The following is a 22862-nucleotide window of genomic DNA, read 5'->3' as shown; positions in this document are numbered from 1 at the left end:
CCGCTTTCTTGCCTTTGTTACAGCTGTATTCATTTTGTATTTCCCCTGTTAACTCGCAGTTCATTAATATCTACTTTTATAAATTCTCAGCCTCTAATGTGGACTGTTTGATGGTTTCTCAGAACATAGTTGTGTAACCCTCCATCCCTGTGCTCCATTAACTCTAGCCTCCAGTCCTCTTGCCATTGTACTTTCTGCTGTGGAGAAACAAGACTTCAGAATCAGGACCATATTTATCTTTTCACCGACTTATGTCCTGAAATTTCTGCAGCAGACGTAACCATTACTTCTATATGCCTCCTCGTTGTACGTTGGAATGATTGAATAAGCTGCAGTGCAAATTGGCCAGCAGTGAAATTGCAGGTGCCTGGTTTCCTTTTCTAGGAAACAAGCACAGTTAGCAAATAGACTGCAATGTTTCCTCTAACTATCTCTTGTTACTTGCAGAAGCCCCCCTTTTCTAAGCCCCACTTAGCCCCTTAAAACAGCTGTTCAAATGTAGGCCATGGTGTTCTCCGAACCTAACTATCCTGCTGCCACTGATTTGTTAAGTTTGGTTGTAAATTAATTCTGCTTAAAATCTAATTTTCTTGCGGCATTGATTTGATATTACATGATTACCAAAGAAGATCAAGTAGCAAGTTATCTTGAGATCCAGAATTACATTGTATTTTTCTTTTAGTTGAGGAGCAAAACAGTTTTTTTTTCCTCTTCTGCCAATTACATCTGTGAAACTTCACTGCTGAAAGCAGCCTGCAGACCTGTGATTTTACAATCATTTTATTAAATCTGTGACCTTTTTTCTTCTGCTAAATGAAGACCGATCTTGCCATGAGTAAATACAAGTGTAGGTCTTCGGAGTGGGGCCCTTTGTATTCTGTCTGGAATATATTGTCAACGGCTGTTGGATTAAACTTGTACTGTTACAGAAATAAGCTAAAAGGCGCAGATTGGGAAGGAGTTGCAGATATCGCTGATGCGAATGATTCCATTATTTTGCTTCATAACTCACAATATGAATAGATACTTGAACATGAATTCGTAAGATTTTCAGTTTTAGCTAATCATTTATGTTCATTCTTCCAACTTAGCAACTTCATGCTGTAATAGCTGCATCAGTATCAATAAAATCTTCTCAAAAACTGAAGAAAATATTGGAGGTAAGTAGCAACAACCTTAATATGGAATGATCTAACTTTGCCGTGGAAACTGTGCTCCCTTGTAGGAGGTTACAATTCATTGCCCACTCCAAATGTACTAAGACTCTCAAAAGTCTGGTTCTGGTTACTTTACCACAAAGCAAGGGCTTTAAAGGAACCAGTTGGTTTTAACTTCCCACTTTTAGCACCTGAACATCAAAACAAACTGCTGTGATGATATTGAATGTCAAAGACCATATGATATTGGAGCAAAATTAGGCCATTTGGCCCATTAAGTCTGTTTTCCCATTTAATCGTGGTTGATCCAATTTTCCTCTCAGCCTCAGTCTCCTGCCTTTTCCCCAAATCCTTTCATGCCCTGACCAATCAAGAATCTATCAACCTCCGCCTTAAATATGCATCAAGTCTTGGCCTCCATAGCTGCCTGTGACAATTCCACAGATACACCACTCTCTGGCTAAAGAAATTCCCCTCATCTCTATTCTAAAAGGACACTCCTCTATTCTGAGGTTGGTCCTCTGGTCTTAGACTCTCCACCATAGGAAACATCCTCTCCACAGCCACTTTTAACGACATTTTTCAGCATTTGATAGATTTATGCACTAGGACTTTAAAGAATTTGCCTATATTTATTTTATTGGATCAATAAAATGAATAGTATGTCACAATTTTCAATTGTAGTAATTTTCCAAATATAATTTGAAAAGATTGACTTCTTAATATTCTCAAACTTCTGCTGCCTGAAGGTTTGGATTTGAGGAAATTTTGTCTTGTAAAGCTGCAGTGAAACAGTGCACAAACTCTTAATCTCTAATATTTGAGAATAAAGTTCCACGAGGTAAAGACATTTCTATTGATGTATGTTGTGAAAATTTAAAGACAATAAAAATTAAGTAGAAGCTGTACATTAGGTGTTACTTGAAGAGCAGTGAAACAGAACCACTGTTAGAATATCTACTCCTCAAGGACTGTGGTAGTTCAAGAAGGAAACTCACTGCCAGCCTCTCGAGGGCAACTAGGCTTGGGAAAGGTATTGCTGGCTCAGCCTGTGACTCCTCCCTCACTTCAGTTTTTAAAAAAACACATACTGTATTGCAAAAGTGTAAAATTAAAAAATAATTGTAGTATTTGCAATATAGTCATGATCGAGTGGTGAAGGGCCAAATGATCAAATTCACCTGTCTTATGGTCTTAATATTATCACTATTTTTAACTAACTTAAGTCTGTCAATATTTATTAATTAAACTTGTTGACCTTTTGTAGATAATTTTAGCACTTGGTAACTACATGAACAGCAGTAAGAGAGGAGCAGTGTATGGATTTAAACTGCAAAGTTTAGACTTGGTAAGTCATCTATGTTATACAGCAGTAGTAAATACACAACTTAAAAATTCTAATGTTTGACAAGTTGATTTGTGCAAAATGTGTTAAATTTTGTGAACCTAAAGATTATTTACTTTTTTCCCTTTCACAGCTTTTAGATACCAAGTCAACAGATCGCAAACAGACATTGTTACATTACATTGCGAATGTTATCAAAGAAAAATATCCTGATGTAAGCCTTTTCTACAATGAACTCCACTATGTGGAGAAAGCAGCAGCAGGTAGCTATGCACCTTAAGGAAAATAGGTTTCAGAAAGTATCGTTGCATCTGCAGAAGGTTTTATTTGTTCTATTTTGGTATACATACAGAACTGTGCAAAAGCCTTGGGCATATATAGCTACGGTACAGTACTGTATTTGTTAATGTGGAGCGGAGAGTAAATCTGGCAGGAACAAAGGATGTTGGGAATGGTAATGATTGAGCACTGCGGGAGGGGTGTGGGACAGATGGCAGAGGAGTGCCAGGGCGGGCAGGGAGAGGTGTGGGTGCCCTCACACCCAGTCTTGAGACACCAGGTAAGGTAAATAAACCAAACAGGGGTTCCCAACCTGGGGTCCATGGCTAAAAAAGGTTGGGAACCTCTGATATAGAGGTTGGGAAGTAAACTAATACAAAGAATTTTGGTGGTATTACAGGGGACGGGGGTGCAACTCTGGGAATTGGGTTTTGTCTTCATACTTATTATAAACTAAAGATAAAAAGGAGAAGACAGGCTGTAGGTCAGAAGCCAGGCTCACATGGGAAGCTTGCTAGGTTGCTGAGGAAAATAAAATGAGCAGAAGTGATGGCCATAATCTTCCAATCATCCTGACATGTTCAAGACCAAGTAGAGAAAGGATAAACTCAACAACCACTGGCCTCTCAGATTAGCCTCAGAGGTGAAGGAGGGGTAATAACAATCAAATAATAGAAGGCAATATAATATTGTAAAATATTTTACATTAAGTGCCATAGAGTAGGCTTGTTAGTAATTCTGAAGCCTTTGGAATGACAGGAAAATAGCAGCAGCTGAAAGAACATGGACAAAAGGAGCTTTATTGGAAGATGCTTGAAGTGACGTTTGTCAGAATTCTCTACTCTGGCAGCTGCTTTTCCTGATGTATATTAAGGGTGGCACAGCAGCATAGTGGTTAGCGCAATGTTTTCCAGTACTAGTGACCTGGGTTCAATTCCCACCGCTGCCTGTCAGGAGATTGTATATTCTCCCTGTAACCACATGGGTTTCCTCCAGGTGCTCTGGATTCTCCCACAGTCCAAAGACGTACCGATTGGTAGGTGAATTGGTCATTGTAAATTGTCCTATAATTAGGTTAGAAGATTGCGGGGTGGCAAGGCTTGAAGGGCCTATTCCACACTTTATGTCAATAAATTAATAAAAGCAAAGCAAGTCTAGCTGCGATTTTTAAGAATGACATCCTGTGAAGACGGGCTGTTGGAGCCCAAAGCAATGATTATATTATCTCAGAGGTTGGGGGCTTGATTTTGGACAAAATGACTTGTGCTGGAGATGGTCACTTACAGGTTTTTGGAGTCAACCTCCCCTTGGGCAGTTGTGTCTGGGAGCACATTGGAAACAACAGCACATTTCCAACTTTGGTCATTGGAAGATCTGACCCAATATAATCGATTAAGTTAGTAGGCCTTTATCACATGGGATCCAAGCTTTCAAAAATATATATCTTGTGTACCAAAGTTTAAAAAAACTGGAGTTTTGCAATCAATTTTGGTCACAGTATTGCCTGGTAGGTCAAACCTCAAGTAATATCCAGGGGGCCTCAACCTGTAGCAGGTCAAGGAGGGTTAGGGAAAGGCAGTAAATGATGACTTTGTCAGCAGCATCAGTATTCTGTAAATGAACAAGGAAAGCTTTTTCCAATAGCCTAAATGTTGGAGGTGGCCACTTTAAAGTGGAAGATAATCTAATATATTGTGAAACAGTTTCTGAAGTGGTATTCTACAAGCCTAATATTTTTGAGAGATTTTGTAAATTATTTTGTTTGGTAGATATGTGAACTGTGCAATAAACTATAGAAACTCAATTATTATTTATAGTTTGAGTAATACTGACGCAAGAGTACCATATTGCCTGACTGATTCAATCTTTTATATTGTACTTCAGTGTCTCTTGAAAATGTCTTACTTGATGTCAAAGAGTTACAAAGAGGAATGGACCTCACAAAACGGGAGTACACAATGCATGAGCATAATGTTGTACTAAAAGAATTTCTTGGTGCGAATGAAGGAAAACTGAAGAAACTGCAGGATGATGCCAGAATATCACAGGCAAGAATCCTTTCCAGTTTTTGCTTTCACTGGTTAATTTCAGTTTTTATTCTTCCAGGAGAACTTAGTTATCATTACAGCTAATTGTTCCTCTACAAAGTTAATCTGCAAACATGCCAGCCACAAGTATTTTCATTTGCCAGCATTTATAATTCCTCTATGTGTGAGCATTCATTGTTCCACACAAGCATTACAGAAATCATTATTTATTTGTCACTTTGATTAAACTCCTGATCTCAGCTCCTTGGATAAATTGCCATGTTGCTGGATAGAATTCACAGCTAAAAGTGGCTGGTCTATCCAGTCAAATGGACTGGAAATAAACGGCTACTATTTCTTTCCTGATCAAACTGGGTAACCAGCTGGATTGCAACAATAGCTCTCTTAAAGTTAATTAGTTTAAAATGACATTTATACAATATCGTTAGGCTGTGTATGGGATAAATAATAGTCTAGTCAGTTTTCAGAATATATTAATTTTCAGGTAATGTTAATAATTCTGTAACAGAAGAAAACGAGTTACTTTAAAACTTACAGGATGATGGAAATGGAACAGAAACTTGATGTTGTTGAGTATACCATATATCAGCTTCAGTTTTTACAATTTTGTGTCACTTGGATTTTCTTACTTTATTTCAGAATATTTTGCTCTTATAACTTTTTCATTTAATGTGATATGCAGGATGCCTTTGATGAGGTGGTTAAATATTTTGGAGAAAATACAAAGACTACTCCTCCATCAGTATTCTTCCCTGTAATTGTACGATTTGTGAAGTCATATCGGGTAAGAATCCTTCTCTCTGTTCCCATTAGTCAGTTATAGAAAAGGACAGCACAAAAACAGGTCCTTTGGCCCATCTAGACCATACTGAACCATTTAAATTGCCTACTCCCATCAACTTGCACTGATATCATAGCCCTTCATATTCATACCGTCCAAACTTCTCGTAAATATTGAAATCAAGCTTGCATGCACCACTTGTGCTGACAGCTTGTTCCACACTCTCGTGACCCTCTCATTTAAAAAGTTTCCTCTCATGTTCCCCTTACACTTTTCACCTTTCAGTCTTAACCCATGACCTTTGGTTGTAGTCCCACCCCACCTCAGTGAAAAAAGCCTGCTTGCATCTACCCTATCTATATTCATGATTTTTTATACCTCCATCAAATCTCCAATCTTCTACGTTCCAAGGAATAAAGTCCTAAGCTATTCATTCTTTCCTTGTAACTCAGGTCCTCCAGACCTAGCAATACCCCTGTAAATTTTCTCTGTACTCTTTCGATCATATTTACATTTTTTTCCTGTAGGTAGGCAACCAAAACTGCACACCGAATTCCAAATCAGGCCTCACCAATGTCTTACACAACTTTAACATAGCACCCTATCCCCTGTACTCAATACTTTCATTTATGAAGGCCGATGTGCCAAAAGCTTACCTTACATCACCTGTGACTCCACTTTCAATGAATAATGGACATGTATTTCCCACACTACACAGTGCCCTACCATTCACTGTGTTAGACCTACCCTGGTTGTTCCTACCAAAGTGCAACACCTCACACTTGTCTGCATTAAGTTCCATCTGCCATTTTTCCAGCTAGTCCAGATCCCACTGCAAGCTATTACAGCCTTCCTCGCTGTCTACACTCCCAGTCTTGTCGTTTGTAATTCTGCAAGTTTGCTGATCCAGTTAACCACCTTGTCGTCCAGATCGTTGATATTGTGATAAACAACAACAGACCCAAACAGCATTGATCTCTGCAGCATTGCACTCGTCACAGGCCTCCAGAGAGGTGACCATCTACTATCACCCTCTGGCTTCTATAAAACCAGTGTCTAATCCAATTTACCACCTCATCTTGATGCCAAGAAACTGAACCTTCTTGACCAACCTCCCATGCAGGACCTTGTCAAATGCCTTTCTAAAACCCACGTAGACAACATCCTTAGACTTGCATTATTGCCTCAATGCTGCAGTCTGTTATTCTTTTATTGATTTTACAAATTGAAGGTAATTAAACTTAAGCAGGGATTTCAAGACGGTGGATTTATTTAATATAGCAAAATTCGCTGACCTTGCACTTCAGCAAGGAGCACTTCAAAGGTTTGTATTACATTGAATGCTTTCCCAGTTTTGGAAAGCTAGTTGTGCTTACTGTACATCTACTGTGATGAAGTGGTTGAGAAGTTTGTCATGGCAAAACCAACTCCTGCCTGCAAGGACCTGGACCTGCTGTAGTTTACCTATCGCCACAACAGGATGCAATCCCACTGGTTCTCCATTTGGCCTTGGATCACCTGGACAATAGCAATACCTACGTCACATCTATTGTAGGCAGTCATTAGCTTAATATACTAATTTAAAGTACAGTAAAAGAAGGAGTTAAATGTAATGCTATGTATCTTCTTAAACAGCAAGCAGACCAGGACAATGAGCAACGGAAGAAACAAGAAGAGGCACTGTTGAATAAAATCCTGGAGCAAGAAGCTTCGTTGGAGCAGCAGGATGAAAAGGTATGGTGATTTTGGAAAACAGTTTGATGTAAAACTATGAAAATCATATCGTAAAAGTTAATACATTAACTACACCTTTGAAAGTATTTTGGTAGGTGGCCCGGTTGACAGGTTATTGGGATTGGAATAATACAAAGTGCTCCTGCATTTAGACTTTGTGGCAGATTTGATACAGATAACCAACTTGTTTGCCGTTAACAACTTTTTCTAAAGATGGTTACAGTTGTTCTGAAATCAAACACCTCCAGGTCAGGGGATTTATTCAACTGTTCTTCAGAAGTATCCTCAAGCCAGCCTTCTCTCATTACTTCACCAGTAACCTAATAGTGGGAATAAACTGATAATTACAACTCCACCAAAAGTGATGAAGTCTGTAGTGGCACTGACAAATGGCAGGTGGCATCTATGTAATTTGGAGTTCAGCTGAAATATGAAACCCAGCCACCTTTCCTAAAGCTTTAGTGGACTGCTATCTCTTCCTCTGTGCACTGTGGTGTTCATTTGGACTAGCCTAATTAATGCTGTGGGTAAAAGAGTTAAGACAGAAGCTTTAAAACACACCTTACTTGCTAGAGTGTTCCCTGTTCTTCATCTGCAAATTTCATGACCAGGTGAGTCATGTTTCTGATAGAAAACTCCCTATTTCATTGAATCAATGCAGCGGAAGCACCATTTTATTTGATTAGTGGCTCAGCCTCTGGACTCTTTATTCCTTTCTCCACAAGTGTAACGTCTGCATTATTACAACTCTGCTCAGAATTTTCTACATTGGCACTGCATTTAGATAATCTCTGTGCCAGGTTTCTGACAGACCTCCCAATTTGTCTTTTCCAAAAACAAAATATCACAGATGCTGAAAACCTGAAATAAAACGATGCAGGAAACTCTCACCAGCATAGGCAACATCACTGTTTTTAATAAAGCTAATATTTCAGGACAAAGGTGTTCGGCAGTCTCATTGACTTGTTCTTTGCTCGGGCCTCATATTCCATAATTAAAAGCAAGTTCTATCAAAGGCTAGTTATGACATTTCAATTGAAGCATACTGTTATGAGAAAATCCATCGGACTTTGAAGCATTGAACTCAATAAATTATTTTCTGAGTTGAAAGTAAACCCGTTCAAAATCTAGTCACAAAATATTTGAGCAAACACCTAATTCTCAACAAATTCTGAATTTAATCTTAATATTTTATTGCATTTTAGTCCCCATCACATAAAACCAAGAGGCAACAGCAGGAATTAATTGCAGAGCTGAGGAGGAAGCAAGTCAGAGAGCACAGACAGGTCTATGAAGGAAAAGACGGTGCTATCGAGGATATAATTACAGGTAAGAGGAGGCACACCAGCCATGGAAGATGAGAAAAATTTCTAATCCATTGCCTACCCCAGTACTTCCATGCAAGCAATACAGCCCAGATACACAAGAATATTAGACTAAAAAAAGATCAGTTTCCCAACTGTAAGGATTACTGAAAACTACTTTTGTCTTCCATGCTCTATAAATTGACCTTTATTAATGCTGATTGGAGAATCACAGTGCTAGCTCTTCATTGATCCTTCCAACCCTCAGTGATACTACTCGATTAGGGATTCGAAGAAGTGAAGAATCAACTCAAACCGTTATTTCCAGATGTTTAATCAGCTCAATTAGAAGATTATTTTGGCTTCTACTTGTTCATGTTTTCCAGAAGCTTCCCTTTCTCTGATTGTTGACTGTTTTCAGAATTGATTTTTATAGAAGATCACCCAAAGTCCAATTGTAATCCTTGTAAAACTTAGGCACAATGTTTGTAAATTAAAGCAGTGGAGCTTCCATGTGTTCTACAAAAGTTAAGGCTTTCAACTAGTAAGTATTTGTGCACAAAGGGGAACAGAGTTCCCCTTAAAACATGCAATGTTTTAATTTAACTTCTGGCATTATTGGATAGGTAGGTCCATATAATCCCAGTTATGCTGCAGTAACATGGAAGGAAATTGAGCTTTCTAACACTGGCTGTTTTTCTCCATTGCTGAAATTGAAAGTTACCTCCAATGTATTTAAGGTTCATTGTGTTCCTTAATGCAATTAATGATATGCACTAACACCATGAGAGTTTTGTTGTTGTAAGTTGTTTGGCTTCTCATTTTAATTAAATGCTTGACGTAATTATGTAATGTATGCCATAAGATTAACCCTTTTAAATAAATACTATTATGTAGTTTGTTAACATGAATATTGACAGATGACTGCAATTGACATTTTGCAATGCTTTTTAACAAAACAGAATGTTATTAAAACAAATCTAAGTAGCTGAGCCTTAATTTAGTTATTGACTAACATTTACTAGTACACTGGCTCATTTGCTTTTTACTATTTCCTCTTTGCCTTGGTTGGCTGTTATCTTCCATGCAGTGTTGAAGACGGTGCCCTTTACAGCCCGAACAGCCAAACGTGGCTCTCGGTTCTTCAGTGAATCATCTTACTCTGAAGATTCTCATTATTAAATATTACATTTTAACAACTGAAGCTCATGAAGGTTGATTTTTCTTTTGAAAATAAACTACCTACACATTTTTTCACCACATGAAATGTGATACCTTGAAATGTTTGCTACATTTTGGGAATCATCCTTGCTCATTTTCCATTGCAATTGCATGTTTTAAAGTTACTGAGAACTTTATTGTGCATCTTGGCTGTTTGAATTGCATTGGTGTGGAATTGATATTGGCTGTTTTTATACATTATTTCATTACTATACCATGCTTGTGCTATATTCTCTTACTATAACTTGTCTTACTTGGTTATTGAAGTTTTTGATGCTCTGAAAAAAGATGCAAGTTACCCTGCATGAAGGTGGTTTTGCAGTCAAACTGACACGTGCATTTGAACATGTTTATATTTTCCTTTCCTTTCCTTGGTTGTTTGCTTACATGGCTATTCTGATTGAATCACTTAATATTTGCATGTGCTAATGGCGCGGGATTTCCCAGTATTCGTTATAGTTCTCTGGTTTGCATGTCTGTGTGTACAGTGAATGAACCCAGTCATTATAATATTAGTTTGCATTAAAGGACTTCAGGTCAAGGATCGAAGATCTACGCAAGGCTTTCTGAGCACTAAACTATTTCATCTAACAGAGCATGTGCATTTCCATTTATATCCTCTCCTGTCATTAAAAATTGATTTTGCTACCACTTCTTGATCATTAAATGAAACTCTTTTTGAGAAACATTTTAATCTTTACAAATTTGAAAAAATTATGATCATTTATTTAACTCTATTGCATAGGGCTGTGTTGTCTTGTCTTGTTGAAGTCAGTCTTCAAACCAGCTTGTGAATTTGTTTCAATGATCTGAAATGTGATTTTGGACTCTCTGCCTTCTTTACTCTGCTTCCGTTATGTCTGCAACAACTGTCAATCCTGTTCTAACTTCTCTTTTGGTGGCTATTCTGCAACAGTGGCTAACCTGCACTCTAAATTGGGAACGCTAAGATAAGAATTATTTATACCTTTTCTCTCAAAAATTTAACCTTCCTTTGTGTTTTTTCTATTTAGCTCTAAAGAAGAATAATATCACTAAATTTCCAAATTGTCCCTCGAGGGTAAGGAATGTTTCTTGCACAGCGGTGGTGGAAGACGCACAGAGCTGGCAAGCATTGCTTTTTCTTGCTACAGCTATACATTGGCAGCCATATTTAAAATACATATATGATAAAGCAAAAAAAAATAAAAGCTTTATCAATTTGTAGTTACAGGATAAGGGCAGTATTATAAGAATACTAAATTCTTTTGAGAGATTCCAGCAGATTTAGTGGATTGCAGTCATATTTGGCAGAAACCCTCCAAAAATGGGTTGTGTTTTGGGGGCAGTGAATTGTTTCTTCAGCTGTATTCTTAAGTTGTGGCAGTTTAGCAGGAGAAACATTGCAGTGATGATGAGAGGAAATCTGCAGATGCTGGAAGTTCAAGCAACATATACAAACTGCTGGTGGAACGCAGCAGGCTAGGCAGCATCTATAGGGAGAAGCACTGTCGACGTTTTGGGCGGAAACCCTTCGTCAGGACTGCTGGTCTTCAGGACTTCGTCAGGAGTTCTGACGAAGGGTCTCGGCCCGAAACGTCGACAGTGCTTCTCCCTATAGATGCTGCCTGGCCTGCTGCGTTCCACCAGCATTTTGTGTGTGTTGCTTGAAACATTGCAGTGGCTGTTTTTCAAACACATTTTGATCACCTGCATGTTATTTTGGAAACACACACTTTATGATTGGAATATAAATACACAAGTAATTACGTGTCCTGTTAAACCTGCTCAACCATTCATATTGTTTATGAAAGTCCCATTACCTTATGTCCAGATTCCTTCCAAACTATCCCTTTTTGACCTTAGAACCCTTAAATCTAGATGCAATACCCAAACATTCAGTAATGTTTGAATGAAGAGTTTTTGCATCATATCAGTCTTGTGATAAGTCTGTTCTTTTAAGAAATTCTAGACCCTCAAGCCTGTGTAAACATTCTGAAGTTTTCTCAGAGTTCTATAATTTAAGAAGATAATTGTTTAATCTGCTATAAACAGACTATGCCAGTGATAATGTAACACTCTCAGCCCCTAATCCATTTAATTTTGTAATAATTAGGGAATCTACTTGTTTGGCCCATTTATCCAGGTTTTTAATACAGGTTGTTTTAACCAAGGGTATCGCACTTCTTGTGTAGGACTTAATCTCAGTGATCTGATGGCCCATTTATTCCTTATCATCCAGTTAACCTTCTATTGGTGCTAACACATCACCACCAAGGTGAACCAATTTTCCTTTCACAAAACCTTTACCTGATCATGTTACATTTCTCTTGGGTCTTTGTACCATTGGTAGATTAGTTAGCTCTTGGACTCTGCAGTCACATGAATCGTCTCCAACTTATGCTTTTTAAAAACTTTCAAAAGACCTTTCTCATCAGGTATTGCTTCTCAAGAGAACTACTCAAATAATAATTGAGGAGTGAAATCATCAACTCTCTAGCTTAAACACCACTTATTGTATGAGTTTACTTCATGTGCTCAGGAGCTATTAGAAGTTGCAACTAATGAGTAAAATCTGCAAAAAAAAAGTCTCACTCAATAAATCCAAAAGAAAATAAATCTCTGGGTTGTATCTCAAGAGTGTCCTGGCATTGAGAATCATAATGAGAGCATTCTTGACCAGCAAGCCGGAAAATAATTTTCAGATAATTTAAATACAAGACCATAAGACACAGAAGCAGAATTGAACCATTTGGCCCATTGCATCTGAACTGCCTCTTTATCACAGCTGATTAGTTTCCCCTCGCAATCCCGTTCTGCCCTTTCCCCGTAACCTTTTATACCCTGACTAAGAAATATATCAGCCTCCTCCTTAAATACATTCAAATGACCTGGCCCCACTGCTGCTTGTGGCAACGAATTCCACAGATTCACCACCCTCTGGCTAAAGAAATTCCTCATCTCAGTTCTACATGGACATTCTTCTACCCTGAGGTTGTGCCCTCTGGTCCCAGACTCCCCCACCATAGGAAACATCTTCTCCACATCCACTCTATCTTGGCAGTTCACCATTTGATGAACCCCCCGCCCCCTAAATTTCAGCAAGTAAAGGCCCAGAGCCATCAATTGCTCCTCATATGATAAGCTTTTGATTCACAGAATGATTCTTGTGAACCTGCTCTGAACCTTCTCAAATGTCAGCACATTCTTTCTTAAATAAGGGACCCAAGCTGCTCACAGTACTCCAAAGTGATGACTAGTTAGTGCCTTATAAAGCCTCTGCTTTACATCCTTGCTTTTACATTCTCGGCCTCTTGAAATGAATGCTAACATTGCACTTGCCTTCTTCACCACCAACTTAACCTGCAAATTAACCTTTAGGGAATGATGTACGAGGACTCCCAGGTCCCTTTACACATCGGATTATTTAACTTTCTCCCCATAGGCTATGGCTTTATCCCTTCTGCCAAAGTGCATGACTGTACACTTCCCTACACAGGTTTCCACCTGCCACTTCTTTGCCCATACTTCCAATCTGTCCAAGTCCTTCTTTAGCTTCCCTGCTTCCTCAACACTACCTGCTCCTCCACCTACCTTCATATTGTCTGCAAAGTTGGCCACAAAGACATCAATTCCATCATCCAAATCATTTACATAACTAGTCACTGGCAACCATCAAAAAAGGCTCCCTTTATTTCCACTTTTTGCCAATGCTCTATCCATGCCAATATCTTTACTGCAGTACCATGGGCTCTTGCAAGCGCCTGTCCAAAGCCACCTGAAAATCCACCAATTTTCCTTTGTTTATTCTGCTTTTTATTTCCTCAAAGAATTTCAAGATTTTCCCTTAAGGAAATCATGCTGTCTTTCGTTTATTTTAATCATGTACTTTGAAACCACTGCCTAACAATCAACTTCAACATCTTCCCAACCTCTGAGGTCAGATTAACTGGCCTATAATTTCCTTTCTTCTGCGTCCCTCCCTTCTTGAAGAGTGGAGTGACATTTGCAATTTTGCAGTCCTCCAGAACCATGCTGGAATCTATTGATTCTTGAAAGATCAAGATTAATTTTTCCACTATCTCTTCAGCTCCCTCTTTCAGATGACTAATCTACCTTCAGACATTTCAGTTTCCCAAGCACCTTCTCCTTAGTAATAGCACTGCACTCTCTTTTGCCCCGACATTCAAGCTTCTGGCATAATTGTTTGAATGTTCCACAGTGAAGATAGATGCAGAATACATATTTAATTCATCTGCCATTTCCTTTTCCATTACTACCTTTTCAGCAGTCCAATATTACTCTCATCTCTCTTTTACTTTTCATATATCTTAAGAAATGAACTCTTTAATATAATTAGCTAGCTTACCTTCGTAATCCAGCTTTTCCCTCTTTATGACATTTTTATTTGCCTTCTGTTGGGTCTTAAAAGCTTGTCAATCCTCTAATTTACCACTGTTTTTTGCTTTAATATATATCCTTTCTTTGGCTTTTGTTGGCTTTGACTTCCCTTGTCAGCCACGGTTATGTCATCCTGACTTTAGAATACTGCTTCTTCGGGATATATTTATCTTGTACCTTCCAAATTGTTCCCAGAAACTCCAGCCATTGCTGCTCTGTATTCATCCCTGTTAGTGTCCCCTTCCAATCAACTTTAGCCAGCTCCTCTCTCATGCATATGAGATTCCTTTTGCTCCACTATAATACTGATACATTTGACTTTATCTACCTTTCACATTGCAGGGTGAATTCTATCATATTATGATCACAGCCTCTTAAGAGTTCCTTTACCTTATGCTCCCTAATTAAATTGGGTTCATTATGCAACACCCATTTAGTATGTAAACTTTGATGAGAAACTAAGATAATAAAATTAGGGAAGAAGATGAAATATCCATATATTTGAAAACAAAATTTTAACTCCATATAACATTTGATGGAATTTCAGACCACATCATAAAATCAACTTAGCCAGATAGTTTGAGTGGCAACATAGAAACATAAAAAACCTATAGCACAATACAGGCCCTTCAGCCACTAAGTTGTGCTGAACATGTCCCTTATAGCCCTCTATTTTTCTAAGCTCCATGTACCTATCCAAAAGTCTCTTAAAAGACCCTATCTTATCAAACTTCTCCACCATTGCTGGCAGTCCATTCCACACACTCACCACTCTCTGAGTAAGAAAACTTATCCCTGACATCTCCCCTGTGCCTACTCCCCAGCACCTTAAACTTGTATCCTCTTGTGGCAACCATTCCAGCCCTGGGAAAAAGATTCCGACTATCCACACAATTAATGCCTCTCCATCATCTTATACATCTCTATCAGGTCACCTCTCATCATCCTGGTAGTTATAACTTAGGACACAGCATAGCTATGGGCCAACGTAACTATTTTCCCTCTCTCCAGCACAACCCTCGACCAACCTGGATGTAGGGTGTAAGTTGAATGAAGAGTTAAAATTGGCATGTTGCAAAGGTAATGATACTGTTGTCATGGGGGATTTCAACATGCAGGTAGACTGGGAGAATCAGAATGGTACTGGACCCCAAGAAAGGGAGTTTGTGGAGTGTCTCCGAGATGGATTCTTAGAACAGCTTGTACTGGAGCCTACCAGGGAGAAGGCAATTCTAGATTTAGTGTTGCACAATGAACCGGATTTGATCAGGGACCTTGAGGTAAAGGAACCATTAGGAGGTAGTGACCATAATATGATATGTTTTAACCTACAATTTGAGAAGGAGAAGGGAAAATCGGATGTGTCAGTATTACAGTTAAACAAAGGGAACTATGGAGCTATGAGGGAGGAGCTGGCCAAAGTTCAATGTAACAATACCCTAGCAGGGAAGACAGTGGAACAATGGCAGGTATTTCTGGGAATAATGCAGAAGGTGCAGGATCGGTTCATTCCAAAGAGGAAGAAAGATCCTAAGGGGAGTAAGGGGCGGCTGTGGCTGACGAGGTAAGTAAAGGGCAGTATAAAAATAAAAGAGAAGAAGTATAACATAGCAAAGATGAGCGTGAAACGGAAGGACTGGGAAGCTTTTAAACAGTAACAGAAGATAACAAAAAAGGCAATATGCCAAGAAAAAATGAGGTATGAAGGTAAACTAGCCAAGAATATAAAGGAAGATAGTAATAGCTTCTTTAGGTATGTGAATAGCAAAAATAAAAGTTAAGACCAAAATTGGGCCATTGAAGACAGAAACGGGTGAATTTATTATGGGGAACAAGCCAAATGGCAGATGAGTTGAACAGGTACTTTGGATCTGTCTTCACTAGGGAAGACACAAACAATCTCCCAGATGTAATAGTGGCCAAAGGAACTGGGGTAAAGGATGAACTGAAGGAAATTTATATTAGGCAAGAAACAGTGTTGAATAGACTGTTGAGTCTGAAGGCTGATAAGTCCCTGGGACCTGATGGTCTGCATCCCAGGGTACTTAAAGAGGTGGCTCTAGAAATCGCAGATGCATTGGTAATTGGAGGGTGGCTAATGTTGTCCCACTTTTCAAGAAAGGAGGGAGAGAGAAAACAGGGAACTATAGACAGGTTAGCCTGACGTCAGTGGTGGAAAGATGCTGGAGTCAATTATAAAAGAGGAAATAATGACACATTTGGATAGCAGTAGAAGGATCAGTCTGAGTCAGCATGAATTTAAGAAGGGAAAATCATGCTTGACTAATCTTCTGGAGTTTTTTGTGGATGGAACTATGAAAATGGACAAGGGAGAGCCAGTGGATGTAGTGTACCCGGACTTACAGAAAACTTTTGATAAAGTCCCACATAGGAGATTAGTGGGCAAAATTAGGGCACATGGTATTGGGGGCAGAATACTGACATGGATTGAAAATTGGCTGGCTGACAGGAAACAAAGAGTAGCGATTAATGGGTCCCTTTCGGAATGGCAGGCTGTGACCAGTGGGGTACCGCAAGGTTCGGTGCTGGGACTGCAGCTGTTTACAATATTTATTAATGATTTAGATGAAGGGATTAAAAGTAACATTAGCAAATTTGCCGATGACACAAAGCTGGGTGGCAGTGTGAAATGTCAGGAGGATGTTATGAGAATGCAGGGTGACTTGGACAGGTTGGATGAGAGGGCAAATGTATGGCAGATGCAGTTTAATGTGGGTAAATATGAGGTTATCCACTTTGGTGGCAAGAACAGGAAGGCAGATTACTATCTAAATGGAGTCAAATTAGGAAAAGGGGAAGTACAACGAGATCTAGGTGTTCTTGTACATCAGTCAATGAAAGCAAGCATGCAGGTACAGCAGGCTGTGAAGAAAGCTAATGGCATGTTGGCCTTTATAACAAGAGGAATTGAGTATAGGAGTAAGGAGGCCCTTCTGCAGCTGTACAGGGCCCTGGTGAGACCCCACCTGGAGTACTGTGTGCAGCGTAGGTTCACAAGGTTAATTCCCAGAATGGCAGGACTGCCATATGTTAAAAGATTGGAGCAACTGGGCTTGTATACACTGGAATTTAGAAGGATGAGAGGGGATCTGATTGAAACATATAATATTATTAAGGGATTGGACATGCTGGCGGCAGGAAGTGTGTTCCCGCTGATGGGTGAGTCCAGAACCAGAGGCCACAGTTTAAGAATAAGGGGTTGGCCATTTAGAACAGAGATGCAGAAAAACTTTTTCCCCCAGAGAGTGGTGGATATGTGGAATGCTCTGCCCCAGAAGGCAGTGGAGGCCAAGTCTCTGGATGCATTCAAGAGAGAGAGATAGAGCTCTTATAGATAGCGAGGTCAAGGGATATGGGGAGAGGGCAGGAACGGGGTACTGATTGTGTATGATCAGCCATGATCACAGCGAATGGTGGTGCTGGCTAGAAGGGCTGAATGGCCTACTCCTGCACCTACTGTCTATCGTCTATAACACCTAGTCATGAGTTTCTCACCAAGCAGGCAAGAACTCAGTCAACACGTTCACCTACAATTTTGACCTCAATCTTCTGCAGATTTTGTAGCACCAGGACTCAGAACTTTGCTCAGAAAGACTAAGGGAATTTTGCAGCAAGAATAATTGGTTCAAGACCTGAAACATCACAGCAGTCACTTATTTCTGGAAATTATAATTGCAAAGCCTTCTAAACAGAATCTCTGAATGCAGTTTTGGGATTTTTGTATTGTACCAGGCAAAGTAATATCCTGCAGTTGCTTGCAGTTTTAATGTGACATTGCTGACTGTTCAGATTGTTGCTGCAGGTTTGGCTGTTAGGACATGTGACAAGGTAGGAAAGAGATCTGTAAGCCTGCCATATTTCCCCCCCCCCCAACAGACACACAATAAACTGAATTCCTCCAGCTGTAATTCTCAGTCATGCTATCCCACATTTCTATAATTAATTTTGCAAATGGCCTTCCATCCTGCATTCTATCTAAAAAAAATGTTCAAAATCTAGTTTAATGTAAACCCAGAGCCTATTTACATGAAATCTTGGGTTATTTATAATGTAACTCGCAGTACTCTGAAGAAGAAAACACTTTCATCTCCTGCCTTCTCTCCAATTCTTTGGTATTTTTAATTGTGTATTAATCCTCCAACCCCAGCACTCATCTCCAAAATTACTTTTCAATTAAACTACTTCATCTCTCATTCCTGCTACAGATTGACTTAATCAACTTCTTCTGCAGGAGGGAAGAGACAATTGAAATAAGTGGCTTGGTGGTGGGGTTGGTGTGAAGTGTTCTGAAACAATTTGCCAAAAGGTTGACCACTATATAAGAACTGACAAGTTTGGCTTGGCGATAAGAAGGTTGAATGTAATGGTGGAGAATTTTTTTCCCCCCTGACTGAAAGTCAGTAACCAGTGGGTGTGTTGCAGGGATTGGTGCTGGAACCATTGTTGTTTGTCATGCTATAAATTACTTGGATGAGAATGCAGGTACTCATTAGTAAGTTGGCTGATGACACAAAAATTGGTGGAGTCACCATTTTATTTTTGTGGAGGGCTAACAAGATCTAAGGTTAGATCAGCTGGAAAGTTGAGCAGAGTGATAGTGTTAAGTAATTTAATCCAGGCAAATGTGAGGGACTGCAATTTGGAATGTCAGTTACTAGCAGTAAATAACAGGGACCTTTGGAGAGATGATGCACAGAAAGGCAAGTATTCAATGTGACCCTTTGATGCAGCTGTACAAAATATTGGGCTGCACTAGCTGTTCAAAATTTTTGCTGCAAAACTACAAGAATGATTTGGTGGGAGTACAGAAGAGATTCGCCAGGCTGTGTCCTGAAATGGAAAGCTTAAGTTACAAGGAGATATTGGATAGTCTCGGTTGTTTACACAGCATAGAAGGGTGAGGGGTGACCTTACTGGTTTTATAAACGTGATGCACATAAGTGGGTTTTTCCCAGGGTAAGGGAGTCTAGAACTAGAGGGAATGGGTTTAAGGAAAAGGGGGAAAATGGAATATTTCAAAAGGGGCAAGTTTTCCAGAGGAATTGAGTTGCCATAGGAAGGGCATAGAGGGCTAGAAGCCTAATGTAAATGAATGGGGTTAGTGTAGATGTGAATTATTGTCAGCTTGGATGAGTCTGGTAGAAGGGCCATTTCTGTGTTGTATAACTGACTCTATATAATTGCAGTAAGACATCTTGACTCGTACTCAGATCATATTGAAATAAACTCTAAACTCCTATCTGCCTTATTTTTCTCTTGCTGCATGTTAATTGCCAGTCAATTAGTATACAACTATCCTCTGATTCTTTGTGAACACCAATCGTTTTTAACCTTTTAAAAGATACTCTTCTAGTTTCTAACCACAAAAGTGAATTACTTCGTTTTTCCATTCATGTAACCTGATCATATCTGCTTGATGCCCCTGCATTGTACCTCAAACACACAGTTTATGACTTATTCTCCTCATCCAAATAAGGGTCACAGATTGTGAGCAGCTGGAATCTCACTGACCCCACACATAAAAAAAATGTTTTTTCTCTATTCTACTACAGAAAATAATTTCCATTTCACAGCATTTAATCAAATTCCAAAATGGGGAAAAATTTTAAAAGCTGGGAGTAAAGATAAAACAAAAATTTATGGTGTAGTTACAGATTACAAAATATTATTTTTGAATGGAAATGCAATACAGGTGGCCTCTGGGTCACTGGAAGGGGCTTACAGTTCTAGACAATGATCTTCATTACAATTTTCCATAACATGAAGCTGCATCTCAGAATAGTGAGTAGCAAAAAAATAATTTGTTCTGGTTTATTTACACTTTTTCCATGTTACTTTCATGAGAAGGAGTTTTATTCTGGATCTCAAATTTTTCGGTGGTGATTTGTGAATTCTTTTAAGAGCAAATTCCCATTAACTGAACAGCCAAAATACTTAGGGTCACCAAGTGAGTTGTTCAGTGTAGAAAGGCTGCGACCAGGAAAGTAGGTATGAAACATAATCGTTTAACTAGGTGACTTTTTAAAAATTATTTAGTTAAAAACCAAAAAGCACCTTGGAAAGAAAATTCTGCAAAAATGAGGGTTAACCAATTCTAGTTAGTATCTTTGACGTACATATACTTAAATATTTTTATTGATCACTATACACAAGCTGCTTTGCTAGACTGTCTTCTGATACACAATAAAATATTTGAAATACTTACTGTCTTGTTACAAGTTTTAATTTGAACTTTATTTCTACACAGATCTTAGAAACCAACCGTACAGGCGTGCAGATGCGGTGAGGAGGAGTGTGAGAAGGCGTTTTGATGAACAAAGTTTGCGCTCGGTGAACAGTGCTGAACTGGCATTGTGATGGAGAAGAGAAGTGTGGAGAGTATGAGTGTGTTTGAATGTTATGATATTTGTGTGGTGTTTGTTTGTTACCACATACCTGCTAGAGTGGCATGCTGTTGGAAACTGGAGTTAGGACAAGAGGAAGAATCACAGGCAAGCTGTGGGCTAGCAGATTTATTCAGCCCACATTAACTAAAGTGCCTCAACATAACATTTCCTCTCAAGCTTAACTGCATATTGTTGCTAAAGTTGTTGATATAACAACTGGTAAGTTTTACAATATTGCATTAATTAACAAGGTTGTGAACTAAAGTTGTGAATTCTAAACTTTTAATTTTGACATGAAATATAATGTTGAAACCAGGAAAGATAGATATGCTTGTTTGGAGATAAGGAATTATGCATGTGGAATAGCTGTCATAAACCACCATGGCAGTGAAAGTTCAGATTTCATTTGAAGACTGATCACTGTACCTGTGTTTTGTTGGCTCTATCCAAGACACAAACAATGTGGAATTTGGTGATTTAAATAGAGAAGCAACTCTTCACGGTAGTTGATCAAAATTGACTGATCAACAGATGCAATACTTGTTTTCCAGCAGTGTCAAAAATAATGGAACAGTCAATTCTGCAGCTGCTGTCTCAGGACAAAGGAAGATGTTATATACGTACAGAGTATGAATGATTGGGAAAAACTTGTAGATATGACTAAGCTATTAACCCCTAACTAAACAGTATTAAAGCATGAGGACCAAAAGTAGAACTTTGTTACTGGAAATAAAATGGTGTAAAATTATATATTAACAATTTTCAACAGTTGAAATAGAAAATGTACTTCTGAAAATGTGCCATTTGGCTTTATTTTAATCTCCTTGGTTGCGTTGCATTGCCTCGCCATGTTGATTGTAAAGTTTATTGTATAGTATTTAACCACTGAATTCCTTCCTGTATGCATTTGGCTCATGTGACCCACTTGTGACTGGCATTTTTTTTTGATTTGAACAGTGTAGTTATATTTAGATAATGCTATTCTAAATGTACAGATATTTTGCTAAGAAATCAGTGCATTTTTATGGTTTTTTACAGTTCTTTGATTCACTATAGCCTCTGGGTAATATTGTACATATTGTTTAAAAAATATTGCGACAGCTGTCCTATACAATTTGAATGTTATTTTAACTTATAGTTCTGTTTTTATATTTAACTAAAATGACAGTGACCAAGTTTTGGCTAATCATTACCAGATTAACTTCTGCTTACAATTTCACTGTAAACTTAGTTTTAAAATCACTTGCTTTGTATCAATTCTACATGGTGTGTATATGCTGCATAGAACATGACAAAACTGAGTCCTTTGTCCATGAACAAGTAAATGAGTATAGGATTTAATTTTGGTGGCAAGAGGTCAGTCAACTGACTATAAATTTCAAGCTAATGCACAACACCTAAATTTTAAGATGGAGATTTGATGAGGAAAAATTACCTTGTTCTGGATCACTGACTGGAATGTTGACATGTTCTGCTCACGTACTTTTAAGTTTCCTGCTTGTTGGCAAATAGAATTGTTTTATAAAAAAAATAGAAACAAAATTTGTTAATGGCATTTGGTCAAATAAACTTCTTTACACTACTACACAAATATAGTCAATTGTCCAGTGTATTTCCAGGATAATCCCCAAAAAGGGATATTGTTTTTCCAATCACGAGCCGTGAGAAATAGACTGGCAGTGAATTTAAACATCTGAGGCCTTCGTTGGTCAGGGTCGACCATGGCTGTTGAATCCTAGGTGTCCAGACGCACAAGCAAGCAAGGACAAACATACGCAAACTAAATGTGAAACTATGCAGTTAGTGATATTATTACAGAAAAATTAGAAAATTTAGATCCCACAATATTTTGGGTAGTAAAGTGTAAGTTGACACAATGCTTTAGTTTGAGGGCTGGGAGAAAAGGCAAACACCATGTTTTACTTCTGTCATTTTTGTTTCCACTCATTCAGTTCCTTGGACCTGATCCTAAAATAAGAGAATGTGAAGTAATTCAGTCAAAGTTTTGAATCCTCTGACAGAGATTAATAAAATCAAACAGCATTCCAATTAGAAACATCAAGAATAAGACAAACTGCCCTTCCACTGTTGCAGCAGAAATGTTATGTCACCACCAGCTATTAACAAGGGTAAATGAACCCTGAATTTGATAAGCTCAGTTATGGCTAAAATAAAATTTATACTGTGAATGTGGATAAGCCCTAAG

At 38.6% G+C, this 22862-nt stretch overlaps 1 protein-coding gene across 8 annotated transcripts in view; it reads left to right on the top strand.

Moving 5' to 3' along the window:
* fmnl2a (formin-like 2a) overlaps positions 1-22238 on the top strand; it is a 227651-nt gene extending 205413 nt beyond the window's left edge. For 2 of the 8 annotated variants that reach the window (XM_059966541.1, XM_059966540.1), the window contains exons 19-27: positions 1092-1160; positions 2425-2505; positions 2636-2765; positions 4666-4829; positions 5512-5613; positions 7246-7344; positions 8550-8673; positions 10883-10976; positions 20518-22238. In XM_059966541.1, the coding sequence (XP_059822524.1) occupies positions 1092-1160; positions 2425-2505; positions 2636-2765; positions 4666-4829; positions 5512-5613; positions 7246-7344; positions 8550-8673; positions 10883-10976; position 20518 (864 nt within the window). In that variant the 3' untranslated portion in view covers positions 20519-22238. Of the gene's footprint in view, positions 1-1091; positions 1161-2424; positions 2506-2635; positions 2766-4665; positions 4830-5511; positions 5614-7245; positions 7345-8549; positions 8674-9738; positions 9863-10882; positions 10977-20517 lie in introns of those variants that run through there. The other 6 variants (XM_059966539.1, XM_059966538.1, XR_009511576.1 and 3 more) reach the window with 5 other exon arrangements.
* The last annotated feature ends 624 nt before the right edge of the window (positions 22239-22862 follow it).

This window comes from Hypanus sabinus, chromosome 4, assembly GCF_030144855.1.
Source record: "Hypanus sabinus isolate sHypSab1 chromosome 4, sHypSab1.hap1, whole genome shotgun sequence".
NCBI lineage: Eukaryota > Metazoa > Chordata > Chondrichthyes > Myliobatiformes > Dasyatidae > Hypanus > Hypanus sabinus.
The sequence above is the reverse complement of the archived record's forward strand: the minus strand, read 5'-3'. Positions and strand labels throughout refer to the sequence as shown.